The sequence below is a fragment of the Pongo abelii genome, chromosome 5 (genome assembly GCF_028885655.2).
Source record: "Pongo abelii isolate AG06213 chromosome 5, NHGRI_mPonAbe1-v2.0_pri, whole genome shotgun sequence".
Lineage (NCBI taxonomy): Eukaryota > Metazoa > Chordata > Mammalia > Primates > Hominidae > Pongo > Pongo abelii.
In genome coordinates this window covers 55,824,347-55,849,958 of record NC_071990.2, presented here as the reverse complement: position 1 = coordinate 55,849,958, position 25,612 = coordinate 55,824,347, and the positions used below count along the sequence as shown (strand labels likewise).

General features: G+C 32.9%; 1 protein-coding gene across 3 annotated transcripts in view; it reads right to left on the bottom strand.

Annotated features, from left to right (window-relative positions):
- Positions 1-526: 526 nt before the first annotated feature.
- The window catches only part of HCRTR2 (hypocretin receptor 2), a 272,193-nt gene continuing 247,107 nt past the window's right edge, over positions 527-25,612 (bottom strand). For 2 of the 3 annotated variants that reach the window (XM_024248679.3, XM_063724840.1), the window contains exons 5-8: positions 22,714-22,829; positions 7,679-7,899; positions 4,852-4,973; positions 2,622-3,016 (exon numbers count right to left, since the gene is read on the bottom strand). In XM_024248679.3, coding sequence (XP_024104447.1) covers positions 2,787-3,016; positions 4,852-4,973; positions 7,679-7,899; positions 22,714-22,829 — 689 coding nt within the window. In that variant the 3' untranslated portion in view covers positions 2,622-2,786. Of the gene's footprint in view, positions 670-2,621; positions 3,017-4,851; positions 4,974-7,678; positions 7,900-22,713; positions 22,830-25,612 lie in introns of those variants that run through there. The other variant, XM_024248680.3, reaches the window with a different exon arrangement.

Below are 25,612 nucleotides of genomic sequence, written 5' to 3'. Positions count from 1 at the left end.
ATTATATCATCCCTATTGATAACAAAACCTCAATGACATTGACAACTTACATTAAATCTTTGAAATATAGCAAAAAAAGAGAGATACATATTCAAGGTACAGCATAAAAGAGTCCCAACACATTCCTTTCAAAAGATGTCTTTGCATTTGTGTCATTAGCAAATAATGAGGTAAATAGTTGACTCTTTGTTTCATAAGATTGGCAGGGTTTGGGAACACCTATTTCTTTACCATTTGTCCTATTAAGGTAACCACACTAAATCCAGATCTCTTAGAAGGATTCCTGGATTCACATGTTGAGTGCTATGTACATGGTCTATTACATTCCCAGAGTTTAAGTACTGGTTTTATTTTATTTTATATCTCCTTCCATGAAATGATCATTCTTAGAAACTATCCGCTTCTGCAAAACAAACTTTAGTAAGTATAAATAAGATATGGATTTGAAAGTTTTAGTTAAAAACTCAAGTCATCCGGGTGGACATAAAGCACACAAGTGCCTTAAAACCAGTCTTTCACACTGCACTTATCAGTAGCGATTGTTTTGTAAACTGTATTTTTTTTTTAATAAGATGACATGAGTGAGAGTCAACATTGATACTCAGCTTCTTGTTTCAGACATCCAACCACGTTGACGGTAGCGATGATTGTGGCCCCTGTTGTAGACACCTGTGCAGTAAAAGACTTTATTTCACACAGGCTGATAAACTGATGTCAGATGGTATCACTTAAAGCAGTGCATCTCAAATCTTAAAGTGCTTCAGAATCACCTGTAGGGCTTAACACACAGCTTCTGGGCTATTACCCCTAAAGTTTCTGGTTAAGTAGGTGAGGGATAGGGTGGAAGTTAGCATGTCCAGTAAGTTCCCAGATGATGCTGATGCTGATGCTGATGGTATAGAAACCACATTTTGAGAATCACTGATTTAGAGCAAAGGAATTCTGACTTCCCATCCGTCACATAACTGCTGCTCTCTGAGTCAGTTTTTTCCTCTCTCTCCCCCTTTCCCTCTCAATCTCTCTCCCTTTTCTCTCTTTTAAATCATAAGTAGGTATATTTGGGTCTAAGGAATTTACTCTTCCTCTGAGCTATTACTGGCTATTAAGGCATATTATCAACGTTATTTGAAGTTATCCTCAAACTTTTTAAAGTGCTGTCATCACGATCTGAAAATTACAACTCTCCTTTCATGCAGCATAAATAAGAAAAGAAGTTCTGAAATATACAAAGGGGAGAAAGGAGAGAGTTAAAATACTTTGCTTTCACTGATATAGTGCTGATATTTCACAATATGATCTCAATAAACCTTGTATAAGAAGATAGTTTTTGCTTTGAGTCATAAAAGGCACAAGGTAACAGAATCCCAAATTCCAAGATTTGAAAACAAGTTGTGGATAATTAGGCTGTATTACTTTTCTCTGCGAGTAATGGAAAAATGAAAAAATAAAAATTAATTTTAATGAAAGTTTTTCTTAAAACACTGTGCCCCACATCTTTTGTTTCAATACAATCAGAACACCTGTTACCATAATATGAGATGAAAATCATCTTTCATAAACACTTCTTTTACTTTTAATTTAATTTTCAAGTAAATATTTGAATCAGAAGAATTTTTCAGGGGAATAAGTTTGAATATTCAGTGCTTTGACTCCTAGATCTTACATTTTCTACAAAATATACGATAGTCTATTCATGTATGTGTGAGTTAAGAGCAAGCCCCTCTATTTTTTAACCACCTGGTACTCAGCCCCAGGCCCAGATGGAATCCACTGACATCAACTGTCATTGTAATTAAATTGAAGAAAAAAAAAAAGTGCAACTGCGCTACAAACTTTCTGGTGAAGACCACTGTCCTTGGTAGCTTCACTGCTCTGCCATGACCAAGAATTGTCCCCCAGATTGTTTGCTGCCTTGCACTCTGTCAACATGTCTCCCTCACTAGACTGAAGCTCTTTTGAAGGCATGTTTGCATCGACGCCACCTCATTCCCTAGCACCTAGCACAGTGGTGCATTTTTAATTTAATCCAGCAAGGCTGACTATATCATTTTTTTGTTGTTGTTGTTAAAAGAACATAATGATGTGATTTAGCTTATTCTTAAATGTTAAAGTGTTAGAGATGGAAATTATGTTAAAACTTTTACTGTAATAGAGTCTTACTGGCCATATGTTGAGACAAGAAATGTTAGCAATGGTCAATTTGCAAACCTGAGAAAATTGTGTGAGTGAGTATATAGTTTTGTAAGATAGTTTTGGAATTACCTAACACAATATGCTATTTTATATATAAATATTTTCTCAGATATCACATTATAACAACAGTCTTGTGATTTTTTTTTAAAAAAACTATTAAGTCAACTAACATGTCTATTGTTAATTCAGAATTAGTAATTGCTACTTCTTTTAGTAGCAAAAAAAATCATTGGATAGATTCTGGTAATTTTTAGGAACCAATCTGAATGTGAGAGATTAAAATAGCAAGGGATTATAAAAAGAATTAGAAATGTTTAAACATTTAATTGACACACATTATAATACATGAAACTAAAAGTGAAATAGCCTGAAATAAGCTCAATTGAAGGTTAAACTTCTAACATATTTAAATCAAAAGTTGAGAAATCATTTTAAACTGACTTTTTTTTTTATTTCCAAAGAGCAATAGATTAAAAAAAAAAAAGATCCACAAGTAATTTTAGCTTCACATCATAGGATAATAAAATTTCTGTTCCCAGTGATTTTAAAAAGGATAGTTTTACTCAGGTATCCTTGTCATATGAATAAATATTCTACCAGTTTTGAAGTGGTCCTGCTCCATTGGCTGCTGGGAGTGTGCTTATGCTAGTGAGCACAACTTGCTCAGAAAGTTTTGATATGTTATCAAAGTTGCTGATTTGAGTGGTCAAAGACTTCCGGCTCTCTGTGCTAGTTCGTCCCCTGGTGAGCCGATCCTCCTGGCGATGGTGAACTCCAAGGCAACAGCAAGAAAACGCAGCTTTAAATTCCTCTCGAAATTTTCCTGGCAAACAGAGAGAATGAAAGGAAAAGGAATTATGCATAAATGCTTCAACAAATTATGAATAGGGTATAACTGAGTTGCTCCTTTGAGCCAAACTAACAATGAGGTGTAATATTTTGCAAAGATGGGGAAAATAGAAGAAGGAAATTGAGTTTATTGGAAGCTTGGTAGACTCTTGAAACAATGAGTATTTTCATAAAATAATGAGGCTGCCTTTTTTTTTTTGTTTCTTTTTTTTTTTTTATTATACTTTAAGTTTTAGGGTACATGTGCAGTATGATGCTTGGAATTTGCTTCATTCCTTTATAGTCAAACCTCATATATTTACGCATATTGGTATATTTTATCTACATAACTATAATGGAAGTGATCATCAGTAGAAGAACTCTCAGAGATATTTAATAATTAAACACAATGAAACTTATGTCATACAAAGACAAAATTATGCAAAAATTACCCCTGCATTTTACTCTAAATAACTGATACTGAAACAATTAAATCCACAAAATACCTAGAAAAATACACTCAAATATCCAGGAAATTTTCAGTTTCATAATCTATCTAAGAAAGAACAAAAACTGAAGGGGGAAAAATACTATAGAAGGTATTCCTTGTCTTTAAATTATGGAGGAGATATTGGAGAACTATGAGAATGAATCAATCACTTTTATTAGTGTGAATGGCAGTATTGCGAATCATTTCTTCTCTCTTAGCCTCAGCTACCCACTGAGTTATCAGTGATTAAATGAGAAGATGAATGTTCACGGGCCCAGCACAATAGCAGTCACATAATGAGTTATCAGTGATTATCAGTTGCCTCCTCTAACTCACTTTTATCCTCCATACTAGGACTTTGACCTGGTTCTGTGACTTCTGCTTCAAACACTTCTCATTACAACTTCCTCATAGCCTTTACCTGCTTAGTGCGAGGTTCAGAGCTTTAGTCATTGTGCTAGATTTTTTTTTTAAATAGAACAAAATTATTTCTCACCAATCTAATTGGTTGCCTTTTTTTTCAACCTGTGCAACCAGAAGGCCAAAGATCAAGTTGGAAGATGCACAAGCTCTATTAAATATGCCACAAAATGAATTTCTATTCTTCCACATAAAATCACCATATATTTGAAGACAGAAATAACAAAGAAATCGCCAATGAGTTGGAGATAAAGGCAACGTAAAAATGTAGCTAATTAAAACATAATTCTAAAAGTCAGTCGGGCAAAATGTGAATAAACAACAGTGATTTAAATGATTTTTATAATCATATTGATTCCATAAACAGATACAAATTGTATAAGTTACACGTATATGTATGTGTGTATCATTTAACTTATATGTTATTTAGGAGTAATACTATTTTTGGTAGTCAGTGGGAAATATTGAGATAAATCCAAGAGATGATACTCACAAGAGAAATGTAAATATAGCAAAATATCTAAAAGTGAATAGATCCCAATTCTGTCTCAATTAGGCTACACATTTTGGCAAAGGAATAATATAGCAAGGCAAAACAGAACAAAGTATTTTATATTTTTGTAAATCATGAGTTTAAAGTATGTCATGTAAGATTTTGTGTTATTGATTTCTCAGAACGTTTACTTTTCTTCTATTATAACATTTCTTATACGTTTTACATGGAAAAAATCAGTTCATTTTCTCTGATGAGTTCAGTAACAAATAGTTTGCCTCAAAAGAGAAGAAACTCAAGATAAATCAGGTCAGGGAAAAGATATATCTCACATAGCAACTAAACTCTTCATATAATTGAAGAGTGTTCATTGATTCCTCATCCTTGGTTAGAACTGTGGCTTATGGAAGAAAAGTTGAAAACTCACCACTGAGAAAATTGTAAATAATTGGATTCGCAGCGCTATTGGCATATACAAGCCAGTGTGAAAAGGTAAACCAGGCATACACAGTCTCTCTGTCTTCGGTATGGGTAAACATCCCAAATACTCTGCAGGAAAAGAAACAACAGAAAAGTATCTTTTAAATAATTAAATTCAAAGGTGAACAAGGCTATTGGTAGAGGTTGGTCTAACCCCTGTCCTCTTTGGTTGCAGGAATTGACCACAGATTGGTTTCTGACCCCATAATTGGTTTAGAATAACTTCAGTGCCTGAACAGAACCTCCACAGCACAATCAATAAATCAAAAGCCAAATCAGGTCAGAGAAGGGTCTCTCCCTCCCACAAATAGCAGATGCGGTATTTCTTGTAAATAAGAATATGGAAGTTGAATATGTATCTTCTTTATTTCATTTTCTTTCTAAATACAATTGAATGATGTTGTATTAATATTCCATTATGTGTATCATTTAAAAATCACTCCTAAATGATAGTCTTCAAGTACTTCTTCCTACTTTCATTTATGTATTGATCAAAGTATAATATGCCTTCAATTCCAATCTTCCTGGACTATCTGAAATTTGCCTTCTGGGACTACTTAATACCCAGAGAAGAAAAAGTTCTTGATGGGCAGAATTTTGGTAATTTTTAAAAATTAATGAATGTCAATTTTTCATGTATTATTTTAAACTTTAAAAAACGTTTTATTATGCTATCCTTAAAGACTATTTAAAAATTTTCTCCATACTTAGAAATATTCCATCTATTAAATTCTAATCACTAACCTACAACAGATAACTTACAGCTACTCAATAAGATTGTAGGACAAAAATCATATATATTTCCTGCTAAAGTCTCCATCTTTGTCTGTATCTGTGTGTGTGTGTGTGTGTGTGTGTGTGCGCGTGTGTGTGTTACAGCAAGAAGGCATGACAACAATGCATTTCTGGTATAAGGTGATGCTCTAAAGAGTACTAGAGTTTTACAAAAATACTATATAGAGTGAAACAATACGGACAAAAGAAATTTGTACTGTGTTATGACCCTTTACCTCAAAATGTCTTTGAAATCTTGGACAAACCTGAACTGTTGTAAAGAAATTGGTTTTGACTAATTTGGCAAAAAGTTAAGTTTTAAGGAGAAGAAGCTAGGAATGGTTTTTGTGGGAGAAAGAAAAAACAAATTTCATATGCAAGGACAAATAAATATAAGCATTTGAAAAAAAATGTGTGTGGTAACAAGAAAAACAATTTTCAAGTTCTTTTTTTCAAAAGTTTTTATGCTGTGGAAAAGAGTAGAATGCCCAAAAACTTGAAATATCTTAAATTTAACATGGCCTTGCTCCTTTGAAAGTTATTTGTTTTCCTTGGAAAGGAAAGGATTTGAGTCAGAAGAATAAGACAAATATTATTGACAAAAAAAGTATTTGGAAATAAAAGGAAAGAGCAAGTTCTGAAATACAGGAAATCCAAATACGTAACCCAGAGAGAGGTAAATCCAATTTTCATTGAATTTAGACTGACTAAAAGAGAAAGAAGATTAGAAAGACAAAGAAAGAATAAAACCCATCCAGTAACATAACATGCTCATAAAGTTCTTAAAAGCAGAAGACAGTATCTAGCAGGTGGCCATAATAAATTTGTATTAAATTTCTGTTAGCAAAAATAATAATAATAATAATAAGAGGCAAAGCACAAAAAGATATGGAGGGCAAAATAATTTCTATTTTCTTGTGAGCTGGCATATGTCTCAAGGACCCAGGCCACAAAAAAATCATATATCTTTAAGGCTGTGACTGTAGTAAATAGTATCACTGAACAAAAGTTTGTTCTCCATTTCTTCTCCATTGAAAAAGCCGTTAAACCATCAAAAACAAGGGCCAAAGAGAATGAGAACCCTTTGTGGCTGGTTATACCACTTCTTCTGACTCCAGCCAAAGCTGTGGCTCTTCAGAGTTCCCAGCTGTGAGGAATATAATGTTGATTCTGAATCAGGCAAAAGTGAGAGGAGCAATTCTAGCTTAAGTTCAAAGCCTGTTGTAAACAAGAATTGGTATTGCCTTGAGACCAGTCTATGTGGAACAGTTTTGATAATTCCCAATAAAGTTGGCTGGCCATGAAGTTTAGTGTGTACCACTGCCTCTGCATCTGCTGTTCATGTCATGGATCAATATTTTTAACTTAATAGTTGTGCCTGCAGTGTAGCAAATAGCATACTTTCCCTCATTGATTTTTATTAATATCTGCCCTGAGCTTGATTCAGAGACTTCAGGAAATGAATTCTTCTGTTTAGACATTCGACATACATATCTGCCTTGATGGCTTTTTTTTAAGAGTGCTCACCAATGCACTTTTAAGTGTAATTAGAATACTAACATAAGATTCTTATCTCTTTTTATCCTTAAGATATAATTCTCTCACAATTGCGTATGTTTTTGAAAACGAAGTTTTGAAAAACCCGTTTGTTCTCATCAAGAAAGAACTGCAAGCTGTAAATGAGTTGTTACGCATTAGAACTTTGCCTGCATCTAAGGTTTAGCAACTAGCTTGAAGAGATTGGAGAAACATCTGTTTTATGTCTGCCATGCAACTGAGAATACGCATGACAAAAGCACATGTTTGAGCACTCTTAAAGGCTGTTCGCCTTACCTGCTGGTAACAACATAACTGAGTCATCTGGCCTGACAAGGTATCTAGGCAGAAAGTTTAGATTTTTCTCTGGCTTAGTAAAAAAAAAAAAAAAAAAAAAAAAAAATGTTAATTAAGAATCAAGAAAAGGCAGGCTATTTCATTTTCAAATAACAGATAAGTTTTACCTCTTTAGTACATTGAGGATGCTAATTGGTAGATAGCAAATTGCAAATACCAAAAGCACAACCATCAACATCCGGGCTGTTTTCCTTCTGGCTCGGATCTGCTTTATTTCAGCCGCCACAGCGCTTATCCGGGACTTTGTTGGCTGTCCTGGCCCTCGAGGCTGTGAAACAGGCTGCAGGGGCTTCCATTTTCTCTGAACTACAGATGATGTTCCAGGGATCTGAAAGGAGAAGAGACAGACCCTTATTGCAATTTGACTCAGGAAAGTTCCACTTTGGGGAAGTAATTAGAAAACACAGTTAGGAAAGGCTTCCAGACGCCTGAGGTGTGGGAGGTTTGAGCGCCTGTTTCTCCAGAGCATTTGCTGAGCTTAGTATGTGCTTGGCATTAATTCAGACGAATGCCAAATAGGAGTTTGTGTGGAAAAAAAAGTTTAAACATCAAAATTTTGTCAATGTCTAAAGAAAGCTGCAAGTGGAAAAGATATTTCCTTGTAAAAAGAACAAAGCTTGGGAAAGGAGAATGATAAAGGGATGTCAGCCATATTATCTTATTAGGAATTTTTGTTCAGCTCAGATACCAAACTTTAAAGCAAAGGAAAACCCAGCAAGTAACGTCAAGCAACCTGCATGGATTTTTCACGCATCAATACTGCCATCTGCTGCCAGACAGAGAGATAGGACTTTACCTGTAGCTTTTCAGGTTTTCTGCTTCTCGAGTTCGGACAAAGCAAAGCTTTGAATGAAAGGATATTTTTAAAAAATCAAGTATTTTTTGTTGTTCACTATTTGTAGTTATGAAATTGTTTGAAATCAATTTTGTGGTCCAGCCCTTTAAAATGCACACAAACCCATTGAGGATTTTTTGCGGTCTTACATTAATATTTCAAATAGATGGAATTTGTAACAGTAATTACACAACTTGTACTTTTCCATTTCCTTTCAAAGTTATTTGATAATAGCAGGGAATACCTCCAAGTATAATATTTTCTTAATTGTAAGCGCATGAAGATTGATAGGGTTTAGTGAACAGAACAATAAAATTCAGCATGCATAATTTTTTAAAGAGGAAAATGTGCCAACAAGCACAAGAAAAGGCCACCGTAGTTCTGTTAAGATTACTCAGCTTTTACTTTCTGTCTCTGTGAGGCAAACCAGTACTGATCAATGTGTCCTTGTGGTCTCTCAGAATAGATGTTCGATAGATTTTGTTGCTTTTTACACCACAAGATCAAAGTCTGTTCGATAATCTTTAATTTGAGAACAGAATTTTAACTTGTATGTCCACACAGATAAATTAATATGACATTTCCTTTGACCATCTTCTTTCTTGAAGAGGCAAATGATGTTAACAAAAACCTGCCCTTGAATGGAAAATATCGGATAAATTATTTGTGTTCTCACTCTGTATGTCTTGTCCTGTAGACAATCTTTTTTACCCATTGGTTGGGGAGAGATAGGAACTTTCTCTTCTGTGACTCTCATTTTAAATAGCAATTTTAAAAAATAGCTGATAAGAATGAGCAGTGGATGCTGGAATGTTCCAGGAGACTCCTATCATGAAAAGCCTGTATGTGTCTGCTAAATGATCTTGAACTGTTTTCTAAATGATCTCTGATAGATCAATTAAACTTTAGTGATTCTATCACTGACTGTTCCCCTGAAGGAGAGAATCAACATTCTGCATCTGATGACTTCTGCAGCCATTAGAAACAGTTTTCTGTCACCTGAGGTTGGGAGTTCATGACTAGCCTGACCAACATGGAGAAACCCCGCCTCTACTAAAAATACAAAATTAGTTGGGCGTGGTGGCACATGCCTGTAATCCCAGCTACTCGGGAGCCTAAGGCAGGAGAATCGCTTGAACCCAGGAGGTGGAGGTTGCAATGAGCCGATGAGATCACACAATTACACTCCAGCCTGGGCAACAAGAGCAAAACTCCATCTCAAAAAAAAAAACAAACAAACAAACAAAAAAATACAGTTTTCATAAAGAGAAAGCTATGGTCCCTGAAATCGGGAAAAAAAATGTAGTGATGCCCTTTTTAGACAATGATCTAAATAAGGACAGAAGATGCTGAATCCTGCATTCATTTTGAGGACACATAAATTTCTCCATTGATAAGCTGTCTAGAGACACTGAGAATTCAGAGAAACTCCATATAAAATTAAGAGGAATAACTGACATTACTGAGCTCCAGGAACTATGCACTAGTAATCCTTAATGCATCCCTAAAAGTACATTATTGTAAATCTCAGAGATTTGAATCAAGCAGGCACTGAGAAGGATTAAGTAAAACACATGCACACCACTTTTATTTCACGATTATAAATAAACTTTATAAATCATATTTAACACAAAAATACACCCTGAAAAATGTATTACCACAGTTATGAATTGGAAATAGCATGCACATGATGGACCTTAAAACCCACTCTGTCTTAAAAAATGTTTGTGACCAGGATAAAGTTATGAGGAAGAGGCAAACATGCTACAAACATTAAAAATATTATGAATAAACAATGAATTTGCCAACTTACATGAAATGGACAAAGCCCTTGAAAGACAAAGGTGACCAAAACTGACTCTGTACTTACAAACTATGCTACAAGAAAATCTCCAGGCCCAGATAGGTCCGTTAATGAATTCAATCAAACAGTAAAGAATAAATAATTCCAATCTTGTTCAGACTTTTAATGAAATGTACAGAAATGTAATATTTTTCAACAAATTTCATGAGGCCACGTTTATCTTTATAATCAAAGATATGGCAACAAAAGACAGATAACAACTAAATATCCTTCATGAATAGAGATAGAAAGCTCTTTAAAAATATGTTATCAAATTAAAGCCTGCAATATATAAATAGGATAATACCATTTACTCAATCAGATTTATTCTAGCAATGCAGTGTTGGCTTACCACTCAAAAAATCAAGTCTTCTCTCACCACTTGTACTCAACATTGTACTGGATTTTGAGCCAATACAAGAAGAAAAGAAAAATAAATAAAATGCCTACAGATTGGTTCTATTGAGAAGAAATTATTGCTTACAAAGATCATCCTAAAGAATCTACCAAAAGCCCACTAGAACTTATAAAAGAACTTAGCAAGGAGCAGGTCACTAAATCAATAAACAAAAAAATCAATTATACTTCTATATACTAGCAATAAATGGAAAATTAAATTTTAAAAGTTTCAATATCAAAAGAATGTGTTCTAGGCATACATTTCATAAAATATACGTATAAGTATATATATTTCATAAATTATATGTATAAGTATATATATTTCATAATATATATATATACTGAAAATGATGAAACATTGCAGAGAGATAATAAAGAACTCCTAAATAAATATATTCATTGTGGTCATGCATTAAAAGGCTTAGTATTGTTGATATGGCAATACTCCCCCAAATTGATCTATAGAGTTAATGCAATTAATCACGTTCAATACCACAACAGTCTTTTTTGTGGAAATGAAAGTACTGATTTTAATTTTTTATGAAAGTACAAAAGACCTGGAATAGCCAAAACAATTTAAAAAAAGAATTTATTCTTTTTTAAACTTTGGTTGCAGGACTTATAAAAACTCATTTCAAGATTTATAATAAAGGTACAATGAGTGTTTAAGTGTGTTTGTGATTGTGTGTATCCCAGAGGACTAGTCTGATGTGTATATATATTAGATACTCACCTCATTTAAAAAGTGCTTGGGCAAGGGACTACCTAAAAAAAAAGTGTGGAGCTGTGAAGAGACCTAGCAAAGTGGCATTTACTGGTCAGGGAAGGAAAGGTAAGTATTCGAAGCAAAAAGTATTCAAATCAAAGTAGGAAGAAAGTATATGAGCAATGAAACCACGAACAACATTGCTTAATGCTACCAAAAGATCAATAAATAAATTTTAAAAATATATATTCTTTAGAAATCATTGGTAACTTTCATGCAAGCTGTTTCACTGTGATGATGAAAGTTGAAGCTACATTGAAGTGGGCTGAGACATCAGTGGAGGTGGTGGTTAGTGAGAAAAAGATGACAAATGGAAATAAGTTAAGAATTTTATCTGGGAGGAGGAGGAACAAAGAGTTAAGTTTGTGGCTGGATGAGTCTGAGAGTTTGGATGATGCTTATTTTTTAATGCGTAGCAAATGCCTGCTCCATTTGCTAAGTGCTAAGAAACTTGTAGAACAAGTCTCTTTTCCCCTTACCGTATTCCTTAACCCATTACCCATTTCATCATAATAGAGTATAACATATTTGGTAGGCACTGGTGGTCTTCTATGAAGTGATAATCCCCTTACATTTCCCTGTTCAGCAGGGACTATGAAAATTTTCCTTGCCCCTTACGCCCACCACCATATGAAGATGACTGTATTCCAACACTGACGGAGTTTTTCACATTAAATTCCATGATTTCTTGACACTTTTTGTTTACCTCAGTACTGCTCTGATAAGATTTGCATGCTAAATTCTTATAATGAGGGCTATAATTTTATTTGTTCCTTTTCTTAACATCATTCTCACTACGAATAGCTCCACTTTCAGAATGTACAGATGGCCCTTATGGATGACAACTGCAATACCTGATCTTCTCACTATGCCTCCTGCCCCTGTCCAACTCCAGATCTGTAGTCTCGCAACATTATTCTGTCACACGGTCTATGACTTCTTTGCAAAAAAAAAAAAAGGTTTTCCCTCTGCTCTCTGGGACTTGATATATGGTTTCATGGAATAGGTTCTCTCATTTTTTGCTCATCTATGGACCATTTTAAAGTCTATAGAAGTACAGAAAAAAACTTTAGTCAGAAAGTACAGAAAAAACAACCCGTGGATAATTCCTATTACAGTCTCTCATTACATTAACATGTCAAATTGTGTGTTCAACCTTTTTTGCTTCCCTGTGCTTTCAGCAGTAGAACTTTCTAAAAAAAAAAAAAAAAAAAAAAAGTCTTCACTTTTTAAAATTTTAAAATATCCCATCATTTTTGTTCTTTCTTTTTAAAAGAAAACATTTTATTGAGATATAATTCACATACCATAAACCTCACTGCATTAAGGGGTTCAAAAAATGATTTTTAGAATATTCACAGAGTTGTGCAACTATCAGATCTTCACTATCTAATCTAGACATTTTCATCACCTCCAAATGAGGCTCCAAATCCATTAGCAGTCACTTCTCATTGTCCCATTCTGCCAGCCCCTGCCAAGGACAAATTATTTTGGCTCTATATATTTGCCTATTCTCAACATTTTCATGCAAATAGAATTATGTAATATGTGGCCTTCTGTGCCTGGCTTCTTTCACTTAGTATGTTTTCAAGATTCATTAATCTTGTGGCATATATCAGTGCCTCGTTTCTTTTAGTGGCTGAATAATATTTTATTGCTTGCATATAGAACAATTAGTCATTGATAACATTTGGGTTGTTTCCACTTTTTGGCTACTAGGAATTATATACTGTTACGAACATTCATGTGTAAGTTTTTGTGTAAACATGTCTTCAGTTCTTTGGGTCTATAACTAGAGATTGAATTGGTGGGTAATGTGGTAATTCTCTAAGATTCTGAGGAGCTACCAAACTGTTTTCCAAAGCAGTTACATCATTTTGCATTCCCACCAACAATGTAGGAGGATTCCAATTACTCCACCTCCTTACCAATAATGATTACAGCCTTTTAAAACAGATCTATCCTGTTGAGTGTGAATAGGTATCTCATGATTTTGATTAATATTTCTCTAATGAGTAATGATGTTAAGCACCTTCTTATGTGCTTACTGACCATTTGTATATCTTTGCACAATTGTGTATTCAAGTCTTTGCCTACTTGTAATTTTTTAAATTATTAATTCATAAGAGTTCTTTGTATATTCTGGATACAAATTCCTTAACACATATATGATTTGCAAATATTTTCTACATTTATATGGGCTGACTTTTAACTTTTTTAATGGTGCAGTTTGAAGCACAAAAGTTTTTGTTTTGATAATGTCTAATGTATCTATGTTGTCATTTGTTGCTTTTGGTTTTGGTGTCATATTTAGAACCTATTGGTTAAGCCAAGGTCATGATGATTTTCTTCTGTGTTTTCTTCTAAGAGATTAGCTCTTACATATAAATCTATGGTCCATTTTGAGCTAAGTTTTGAATATGGTGTGAGGTGAGGTTCAGCTCCATCCTTTTGCTTGTGGATATACAATTGTCTTAACACCATTTGTTGTCAGGACTATGATTTTTCCCATTGAACTGTGTTAAAACCTTTATCAATACTCAACTAATCATAAATATGAGAGTTTATTTCTGGACCATGAATTCTATCCCATTGATCTATATGACTAACTGTATGCAAGTATCACACCGTCTTAGTTACTGTGGCTTTTTGTTAAGATTTGACATTAGGAAGTAAGTTTTCCATTTCTTCTTCAAGATTATTTTGGCTCTTCTCTATCCCTTGCATTTCCACATTAATTTTAGGATCAGTTTGTCAATTTGTGTCCAAAATACAAAGCCATCTGGGATTTTCATAGGAATTGTATTGAATTCATAGATTAATTTGAAGACTATTTCTATTTTAACAAGATTGAATCTTCCAATCCATAAACACAGAATATCTTTTAATTTAGGTAGTCCTTCTTTTTTTTCAATGATATTTTGTAATTGTAGGTGAACATGTTGTGTACAGATTAAATATCCCTTATCTGAAAGTCTTGAGACCAAAAGTGTTTCAGATGTCAGTATTTCTGGATTTTGGATTATTTTCACATACATAAAAAGATATCTTGTAGATGGCACTTAAGTCTAAACCCAAAACTTACTTACATTTTATAAACACCCAATACAAATAGTCTTTAAACAAATTTATATAACATTTTTAATAATTTGGGGCATGAAACAAAGTTTTGGTTGACTTTTGACATGACCTGTCACATGAGGTAGCAAGGGAATTTTCCACTTCTGGCATCATGTTAGCTCTCAAAAGTTTGGGATTTTAGAGAAGCTAGAATTTTAGGTTTTGGGATTAGAGATGCTTAACCTGTACTACATGTGATTCAAGGACTGTGTTGGTAACCTTTCTGAGACTGAATATGATGATGGAGAACAAAATGTTACAGAAATGGACTATAGGTTGCTTGAATGGAAATAGTTCCGAACTGACTCGAGAAACTTGTATAACTGTGGCCTACTCATTGAAGTTGCTAATAATTATGATTGTAAATGATATTCATGTATAGGACTTGAAAATATTGAAGGAACATTATCTATTTAATTGATTTGATTAACATACTGTTTATTTTTAATAATCCAGAGCTATTTCCTTTTCATTATTTTTGTTGCCTATATAGAGACTAGAACCACATCATTCAATAGATGCACCTTTTTAAATACAAAAATAGGGTAATTTTCTCCCTGGATCTTTGGTGGTTATGTTAGAATCCTCAGCAATACAGTGAATTCATAATTCTCTTTTTAGGGAATTATAACTGCTGCATGGAATCCATGTTTCTATAATTTCTGGACATTCCCTAAATATACATGTTTATGTTGAAGAATTTTTTTTTTTTTTGACAAGAGTCTAACTCTGCCACACAGGCTGGAGTGCAATGGTGCAGTCTTAGCTCACTGCAGCCTCCACCTCTGAGGCTCAAATGATTCTCATGCCTCAGCTTCCCGAGTAGCTGGGATTATAGTCTTGCACTGCACCACCATGCCTGGCTCATTTTTGTATTTTTAGTAGAAACATGGTTTCGCCACGTTGACTATGCTGGTCTTGATCTCCTGGCCTCATGTGATCCTCCCGCCTCAGTCTCCCAAAGTGTTGAGATTACAGGCATAAGCAATTGAGCCTGGATGAAGTCTGTTATTAAGCTTCTTTTATTAAATCTACTTCTAGGTATTTGATTAATTTTGTTGCTATTTAAATGATTTTTTGTTAATTTCATTTTAAATTTTTATTTGCTAATGTATAAAAATGAAATTGATTTTTGTATATTAATCTTTCATCCTGAAAACTAGCTGAACTCATTTATTTGTTCTAATGTATTTTTTTGCAAAATAATTCGTTAGGATATTCTATATAAAATATCACATAACCTACAAGTAGAAATAGTTTACCTCTTATTTTGTGATCGTCATGCCTTTTATTTTTTATTATTGTTAATATTATCTCTTGCCTGTTTGCCCTGTAAAGAATCAGTTCTATTCAATATTGAATGAAAATGGTTGTAGCAGACATACTTGTCTTGTTTCTGACTTTAGTAGGGAAATATTCAGTCTTTCACCATTAAGAGTGATGTCAGCTATGAAGTTTTCATAGATAACCTTTGTCAAATTGAGGAAGTCCCATTCATTCCCAGATGGTTGAGTAGTTTTATCATGAATGCATATTGTATTTTTTCAAGTGGTTTTACTGCATCTATTAAGTTGATCATGTGGTTTTAGACATTTATTTCATTAATATGATGCAATACATTGATTGATTTTCATATGTTAAACCCACCTTGCAATGGTGGGATAATTCACAGTTGATCATTGTGTATAATTCTTTTTACATATTGTTGGATTTGGTTTGATAGCATTTTGTTGGATACTTTCATATCTATATTTGTAAGTATATTAGTGTGTAGTTTTATTTTATTGTAATGTCTGTGGTTTTAGTATCAAGGAAATTCTGACCTCATGGAAGGAAATGAGAGTGTTTCCTCTTTTTGTATTTTTTGGAAACAGTTGTGAAGGACTGACATTAATACTTGTTTAAATGTTAAGTAGAATTCAATGGTGAAGCCACTTGGGCTTCTCTCTGTAGGAAGTTTCCTGATTACTAATTCAATCCCTATTCAGATTTCCTAATTCTCTTTGAGTAGGGTACAGTAGTTTCTGTCTCTCTATGAAATTGTCCATTTCATCTAGGCTATTTGTTGGCATAAATTTTTTTCATACTGTTCTCTTATTCTCTTCTTATCTCTGTAATGACAGTAACGATAGATCAAGCAAAAGCAAATCAAATTGGGAAGATAACTTCTGATGTTAGTGATTTTTGTTTTCTCTCTTTTTTCTTGATTAACTTAGGAAAAGGTTTGTCATTTTCTCTGATCCTTTCAAAGTACCAACTTTCTGCTTTATAGATTTTTTTCTATTGTTTTTCTATGGCTCATTTATTCCCTTTCTAATCTGTATTATTTCCCTCCTACTATTTGCTTTGATTTTGATTTTTTCTTTTTTTTTTTTTTTTTTGGTTTCTTTTGGTGGAATGTTAGGGTTTTCTATTTAAAAGCCCTCTTCTGTTTTAATATAGATGCTTATAGCTATCAGTTTCCCTCTCAGCACTTGTTTTGCTGCATTTTGTATGTGTATATATGTTGTGTATTCACTTTCATCCATCTAAAAACATTTTCTAAATTCCCTTGTGATTTCCTCTTTTACCTATTGATTATTTAAAAGAGTTAATTTTAATACAGTTGTGAATTTCAAAAATGTCTTTCTATAATTAATTTCTAATTAATATAATTTCATCATGATAGGAAAATGTATTTTTTATTATTTTAATTGTTTAAAATGTATTGAGGCTTGCTTTAGAGCATATCTTATGATCTAACCTGGAAAATGTTATATGGGATAAATATGCATTCTTCTGTTTTTGGTGGAATGTTCTATAAATATCAGTTAAGCCCAGTGGTTTCATAGTTTGTTTAAATCTTTTATTTCCTTGTTGCTATTCTGCCTGTTTTTGTTTTTGTTTTTGTTTTTTTTTTTTTTGAGACAGAGTCTTGCTGTTGCCTAGGCTAGAGTGCAGTGGCACGATCTCTGCTCACTGCAGTCTCCACCCCCCGGGTTCATGCCATTCTCCTGCTCAGCCTCCTGAGCAGCTGGGACTACAGGCGCCCCCCCACCTCACCCAGCTAATTTTTTGTATCTTTAGTAGAGACGGGGTTTCACCATGTTAGCCAGGATGGTCTCGATCTTCTGACCTTGTGATCCACCCGCCTCAGCCTCCCAAAGTGCTGGGATTACAGGGGTGAGCCACCACGCCCTGCCTGTTTTTTCTATCCATTACTGCAAGTGAGTATTAACATTTTCAACTATAATTGTCTAGCTGCCTACTTGTCTCCTTAATTCTACTACTTTTTGCTTGGTATATTTTGGGTTTCAGTTGCTAAATGCATGTATGTTTACAACTTTTATATCTTCCTGATGGATCGACTCCATCATCATTATGAAATGTCCCTCTCTATGTATAGTAATATTTTGTTAAAATTTATTTTGTCTAATTTTAGTATAACCACATTAACTCCCTTTTTGTGATTATTTTAGTACTTCTTCTTCTGTTATTTTACATTTAACCTATTTGTATATGTGAATACAAAGTACGTCTCTTGTAGACAGCATAAAGTTGGATCATGGGTTTTTTTTTTTTTTTTTTTAAATTATTGGTTGGTTTTTATCTATTATGTCAAATGTCAATCTATGCCCTTTGATTGAAGTATTGTATCCATTTACATTTAATCTAATTATTAAGAAAATATAATTTATATCTGCCATTTTACTATTTGTGACTTATATATATTGTATCTCTTGTCTTCCTCTATTTCCTCACTACTCCTTTATTTTGTGTTAAATATTTTCTGTATACTATTTTAATTCTTTTATTGCTTTACCTATATTTCAACATTTTTCAAAAAATTATTTTCTTAGTGGTTACACTATGGATTGAAATTAGCAACTTAATCTAAATAAGCTGATTAGATTATGCCAATGTAATTTCAATAGTATAAAACAAATTTGCTCCAATATAGCTCCATTTCCTCCTCCTTTTTTGAATTACATCTGTATACATTATAAGGTGAATCTTCACAATTTTATAGCTATTATTTTATGCAGTTGTTCTTTACATCAGATAACAGAAGATAAATATGTTTATTCTGTCTATAGTATTTACCTATGTAGTTACCTTTACTGGTGCTCCTTATTTTTTTTTTGTATGGACTCGAGTTACTGCCTTCCTGATTCTGTCCCTGCAATTGTAATTTGTTTGCTGCCTATTTTCCCACACTGGACTGATTTGTCATCATCGAATATTATTTATCTTAAGTTCTCTTAGAAGAGTGCTGAATAAAGAGCAGCAGAAAACTTTGTGATAAGAGTTAGGAACAGGAAGGTCTTTCAAAGTCCTTGAAAAGCTGAACTATAGTTTCAGACCCAAATATCTATTACAGTCCATCCTCAGTACCTCACACCATAGCTGACACAGAGTATGTGCTTAATAATTGTGAAATAAATTAACACAAGCACATGACGATTAAGATTTAGTGTTGAATTATATGAAGGGTCTGAACTAGAAAAAATGCTGACAGATAAATGAAAGGGTCAAGCAAGCTAAGTTCTTTAAAAAAATAAGTTTTAGCAAATAATCTGTAGAATTTCCTGAGTACTCTGAGTCAAATTGCCAAAAGAGATAGAGAGAGAGAGAATTTAAGTAGTTCACAGCAATGCATTAGCTATTTTTTTTAATGAGGCTTAAACGTCTTGAGAAAGTCCGACAAGGACACACAATTTGCTCACTAATAATCTTACACTTACTAATTCAAAAGTACATAACAGATTTCATGCCTCTCTGTAATTTTAAGCAAATAGGACAAGCTCTTCATTTGATGGCTCACTTAATGTAGCCTATGGCGCACATAATGCCTTACAACTTTGTTTATAGACACTAACAGTTGGAAATTGAGAGTTGCTCAAGCAGAATTCTATGTAATCACCCATTTGGGGTTAATTCACTTTATTGTGGCTGCTAAAGTGAGTTCAGCTGAACTTGGTATTTTCCATTCCAATCTGTTTTGTAAATGACTTTAGTTTCACAGCCCAAGCATTTTACTGCAAATCTTCTGAATCATGTGGCTTGTACCAATCAGGATAATTCATGAAAAGAATGTAGCTTATTTATGAATCTGTGATGCAATTTATCTTAAAATTTATTTTAGAGTTTGGGAAATGTCAAACTATATGCTTAAATGGTAGAAAATTAAATTGTTTGGATTTTGGTGTCACTCATTCATTTAACAAACTTTTTAAAACATTTTCTCTGATGGTACCATGTAAACTTTAGGGTAACCATGGTATCATGGTAAAGTTTTACCATGTAAAAATAACAAGAAAGATACATTACAACCTTGAAAGAGTTTTAAAGGTATGTCAATTTGTAAACAAATGAATAAGAAATTATAAGCATATCTTTTATACAATGCACACTAACTAGTAAAAATAAGGAAATAAGTGATAATCTTAACACTGAACATTCCCCAACAAAATCTGAATCTAAATCTAAAATATCTTTATCCCTACATGCTCATTAATTGCTTTTTCCCCTTCAAGAAATTTTTCAGATTCTAATCCATTTCTACAAATGTTTATCATAGTAACTGGGCAATAGATTCTCTGTGTCCCCTCTAAACTTTCCCAGCACTTTCTCCTATTCTACTCACTTTGTTCTTATGAAAAAACAACTGATTTGTGCTGAGCACGTGCTATTTATAGGGATACAAAGATGACAGCGAGACTATCTTTATCTTAGAGTAGAGGAACCAGACAAATAAGAAGCACTATACTGGTATTTCAATGTGCATTTTTAAAAAAATAGTCACATATACCAATTCAACACATGCTTGCTATTTAAATATAAGTACAATTAGTTGAGAGGCCATTATTAAACAACATCTATTAAGATATTTTGTTTAATGAGCACTGTCTATATTTTAGGCACTTGAGTTAATTCATCTAAGCAAGCTTGTCCAACCCACCTTATTTTGTTGTAGTTCTGTTTTGTTTTGTTTTGTTTTAGGCTTTAACAGCCTGAAGCCCTGGTTTTTAGTTTATGTCTCTAGTAATAAGCAGAAAAGAGGGATAGGAAGGGGTTTTACTGGCCCAAGCAGAAATAGAAACTAAGAACCCACGACGGTGTTCTCTCCCTTGGACACCCCTGAATGCATGTAACAAACCTATGAGGAAGATGCTATACGACCCCGTTTTAAAGTTAATAAAGGGAGTCACAAAAACTTAAGCCATTTACAAAATTCATGTCACTGCTAAGTGGTGGAGTCAGGATTTAAATTCATGCAGTCTGGCCCTTGTGTTTTTGACTTCTCCATAGTGTATCATTCCAGATCATTCATCCCCAGCTTGTAGGAAGCTCCCCATTGCCCTGTGATGTGTGATGTTTTCTGTCAGAGAAGAATGTGTCCCCTCTTCATGATCAAGTTTAACCACGTGACTTGTTTTAGCCAATGAAAAGCAAGATGTAACACATGCCGGTTCATAAAAGACATTAAGAGAAAATATACTTTTCTTCCAGTTTTCTTTTTCTCTCAGTCCCAGAATGGCATGTCCCAGAAAGTGCCATTTCTTCAGACTAGGTCCTGGAATGAGAAAACAAATGGAGCACAGTGCCCCAGCCAGCCCTCCCCACTGACCTGTAATAGGAGTGAAACAGAACTGTTGTTGCAAACCACATTTTTTAATAGAAGAATAATAACCTAGCAAAACCTGACAGATACAATAATAGGTACTAGGAAGCAGGATGCTGCAGTAACAAACACCCTAAAATATAAGCATTGGCTTCATAGGGAGGTGGAGAATGCTGAGAAAACTGTCACCAACATCTAGAAAATCACCACTCATATTTTATAGTGGTCCACATTAGTTTTTATAGTAAAAAATGACGGGAAACAAAATGTTAATAAATGTTGCCACTGGTTTCACTTATAAGGTCATAAAAGAAATGACTTCTTTGTAAAAGTAGAGGAAAAGAGAAAATATTGAAATTATGAGCCATATAGTGTTAAAAAAATATGAGTGTTGCTCATATCCAGTCAGTGAAAGATGATCTTGAAAAATGCTTTGAATAACAAGGGTTGATTAAAAAAACAAAGACGCATCCTCAAAGACCAAATAAAGTGTTTGTGAAATCTTTTTAATGAATTAAGGTGACTCCAGTAAATCTTTTCAGTTGGATAAAATGTGTCAGAGAAAACAGACTAATGGCATGGCCTTCCACAAGCCTGATAAAGTAAGTATTGGCAGTAAGTTTAGAGAACGAGAGAAATACATCTCTAAGAATTGTGGCATTTTAAGATACATTTTACAAAATGCGAGAGACTGAGCCATATCCTTTTTGTCTCTATCTCACAAACCACTAAATGTATTTGTTGGTGATATCCTTCAAATCATCAAGGTTTAAGTTAAATGTTACCTTTCCTAGGTTAGATACGCTTTTAGTACATTTTGCTCTGATTCTCTGTGCTTATATTTAAAGTAATTTTCACCCTGCATCTGACGATGCCCTTCCTCTAGACTATGAAGTCCTCAATGGCAAAAAGTAGAATTTTTAGCTTTTTTGTGAGACATGTATGTGAAAAGTTCATGATATGTATTTGAGGAATGAATAACTGAGTGAATGAATACAAACATTCACTGATACGGCAGAATTATCTAACAATGTGTAGTAACCCCAAATCAGCATTATATACAGTTTTTAAAATTATACATTCTGCCTGATTCTTATAATATTCTAAAAAATGAGATCTTTGAAGTTGGAGATTTAACCTATATGTTCAAATGTTTTAAATAAATCTGATTAAAAATATAACCTTTCAGACTTAGAGTCTCAAAAACTCTAAAGGAATTTTTATTTGCTATTTCTCATAGAAAGCAAAATTAATGTTATTCCTAGACAAAAGACAATTAATCACAGATGTTAAATTTTATTTCAAATGTAAAGTACTTATTCAGTTTATAAAATACATTTCCTGAATATTACTCTAAAAATGCCTAGACATATTTCTATGTCTAGATTCTCATTACTTTAAAAGAACACACAATATAATAGTTTTCTGAACATGTTATGTTGGTTCAATGCATTCTTAAATTTTGTTTATGAGTGCATCCTAAAAAAAAAGCACAGACAAATTATTTGGAAGGAATAACAAATAACAAATTACGTGTGGAGGAATAACACACACAAAATATTTGAAACTATATACCTGTCGACACCAGAGTTTGCGAAATATTTGCAGATAAGCCAACACCATAAGACACAGTGGTGCCATGTATGTCACCAGAAAGAAACAGATGTGGTACATCTTGGGATAAATTTCACCTAGGATGAAAGTCAAAACAACAAAACCTTACGTTACAATTGGTGGACTTTTTAAAAAGATACATGTCAATGCTTTTCTTCCAAGTGCATATTTACCTTTTATATTATTTCATTGTCATGTTATATATGCAAAGGGGAAAAATAATTCATAATATTTAACAACTGATTTTACTCAGTATATGGGTATACACATGCCAAATGTGAAGTCGTAATTTCACTTAATGTACTCAGAAAAATAAGAATTAGCTATTTCTTAATTTGTGCTACCCAAAGTCAAGTGTTCAGTTATTAAAAGGCCCTTTATTTGACTTGATTACATCTGGCTAATTAACAAAATTAATTTGGGTTGTTCTAAACTTTTATTTACAAAAAGGGACATGAATCAATGAAAACCTAAAAACTAATGCTTTGGTTAAAATGGGAAGAAAATATAAACTCAGTTGGTTGTTCCTTATTAGAATGTAAGTTCCCTGAGAAATGGGAGGCTATTCTCAGTTGTAGCTCCAAATACAAATGTGAAAAAAATTTTGAAAACTAAATACAAGAAAAATTTGACAATGATTCTTTTTGTTGACTTATTGGAACATATACAAAATTGCTCTTTAAGCATAGTATGTCTGTGGTGTGTGTATGCTTTTATTAAAAATACATATATATACTTTTAATAAAAATGAGAATTTTAAGGCTTTATAACATTAATTTTCTCCAATCCAATATGAATATTTTCTCACTTATTAAGCATAAACACCTCTAGACGGTAGTAATATTTTATTTATAATTAATCCTATGTACACAAATGATACACATCACAGATTAGCCACTTAAGAACAAGTCGATTAATCACTTCATGGCATTGTGGTTTAATATTTTAGCTTTTCTAAATTATATTGATTACTAACTTTGTAAATGCTCTAGAAGATGTATATGTATTCCCTACCTAATACATATATATATATTCCCTACTTTATATATATACATAAATACATAAATAAATTCAGATTCCCTACATAATATATATTTTATATATAATATATAATCATTATATATTATATATTTATAAATTTATATATTGTATATTAATATTAGATATAATATTCATATATTATATATTACATATTTTATTTATATATAAATATATAATATATAATAAATTATATATTACATATTTTATTTATATATAAATATATAATATATAATAAATTATATATTATATACTTAGATATAATATAATATTATATATTAATAGGTATTTATATGTAATATTATATACAACATATAATATATAACATATAATATATGATATATAATATATATAACATATTATATATTATATATCATATATTATATATGATACAGCAGATATCATATATAATATATCATATATATGATATATAATGTAATATATCATATATGATATATAATGTTATATATCATATATCATATATCATATATATTTATATATTATGTTGGGAATCTGAATTTATTTATGTATGTATTTTTTAAATTTTTTATTCCAACAGGTTTTGGGGGAACAGGTGGTGTTTGGTTACATGAATCTTCAGTGGTGATTTCTGAGATTTTGGTGCATCCATCACCCATGCAGTGTACACTTTACCCAATCTGTGGTCTTTTATCCTTCACCCCCTCTCCCACACTTTCCCCTGAGTACCTGAAGTCCATTTTATCATTCTTATGCCTTTGCATCCTCCCACTTATGAGTGAGAACATACATTGTTTGGTTTTCCATTCCTGAATTACTTCACTTAGAATAATGGTCTCCAAATCCCTCCAGGTTGCTGGGAATGCCATTATTTCATTCCTTTTTATGGCTAAGTAGTATTCCATGGTATATACATACCACATTTTTTTAATTCCCTCATTGATTGATGGGCATTTGGGCTGGTTCTACACTTTTCCATTTGCGAATTCTGCTGCTGTAAACATGCATGTGCAAGTATCTTTTTAGTATAATGGCTTATTTTCCTCTGGGTAGCTACCAGAGTAGGGAGACTGATGGATCAAATAGTAGATCTACTTTTAGTTCTTTAAGGAATCTCCACACTGTTTTCCATAGTTGTTGTACTAGTTTACATTCCCACCAGCAGTGTAAAGTGTTCCCTCTCCACCACATTCATTCCAATGTCCATTATTTTTTGGCTTTTTGATTATGGCCATTCTTGTAAGAGTAAGGTAGTATTGGCCAGGCACAGCGGCTCATGCCTGTAATCCCAGCACTTTGGGAGACCAAGGCAGGAGAATCGTTTGAACTCGGGAGGCGGAGGTTGCAGAGAGCTGAGATCACGCCACTGCACTCCAGCCTGCGCGACAGTGCGAGGCTCCATCAAAAAAATATTAAAAATAAAAAATAAAAAGTGGTATTGCATTGCGATTTTGATTTGCATTTCCCTGATTGTTAGTGATACTGAACATTTTTTCATATGCTTGTTGGCTATTTGTATACCTTCTTTTGAGAATTGTCTATTCATGTTCTTAGCCAACTTTTGATAGGATTGTTTGCATTTTTTCTTCCTGATTTGTTTGAGTTCCCTGTAGATTTTAGAAGATATTTTTGTACTAGTATTCGAATATATCATAATGGTCTACCTACTTTTACTGCAATGTAAAAGAGGAAGCAATATATCTTGCATAGATTCCATAGATATTAAATGTAATTAACTCATTATAATTCTAATTGAATGCTAACACAACAGAGCTGTTTTGTTTTTCTTCTAAAATTTACATACTTTATTTTGACTTTTCTATTGACAAGGGGGTTTGTCCCA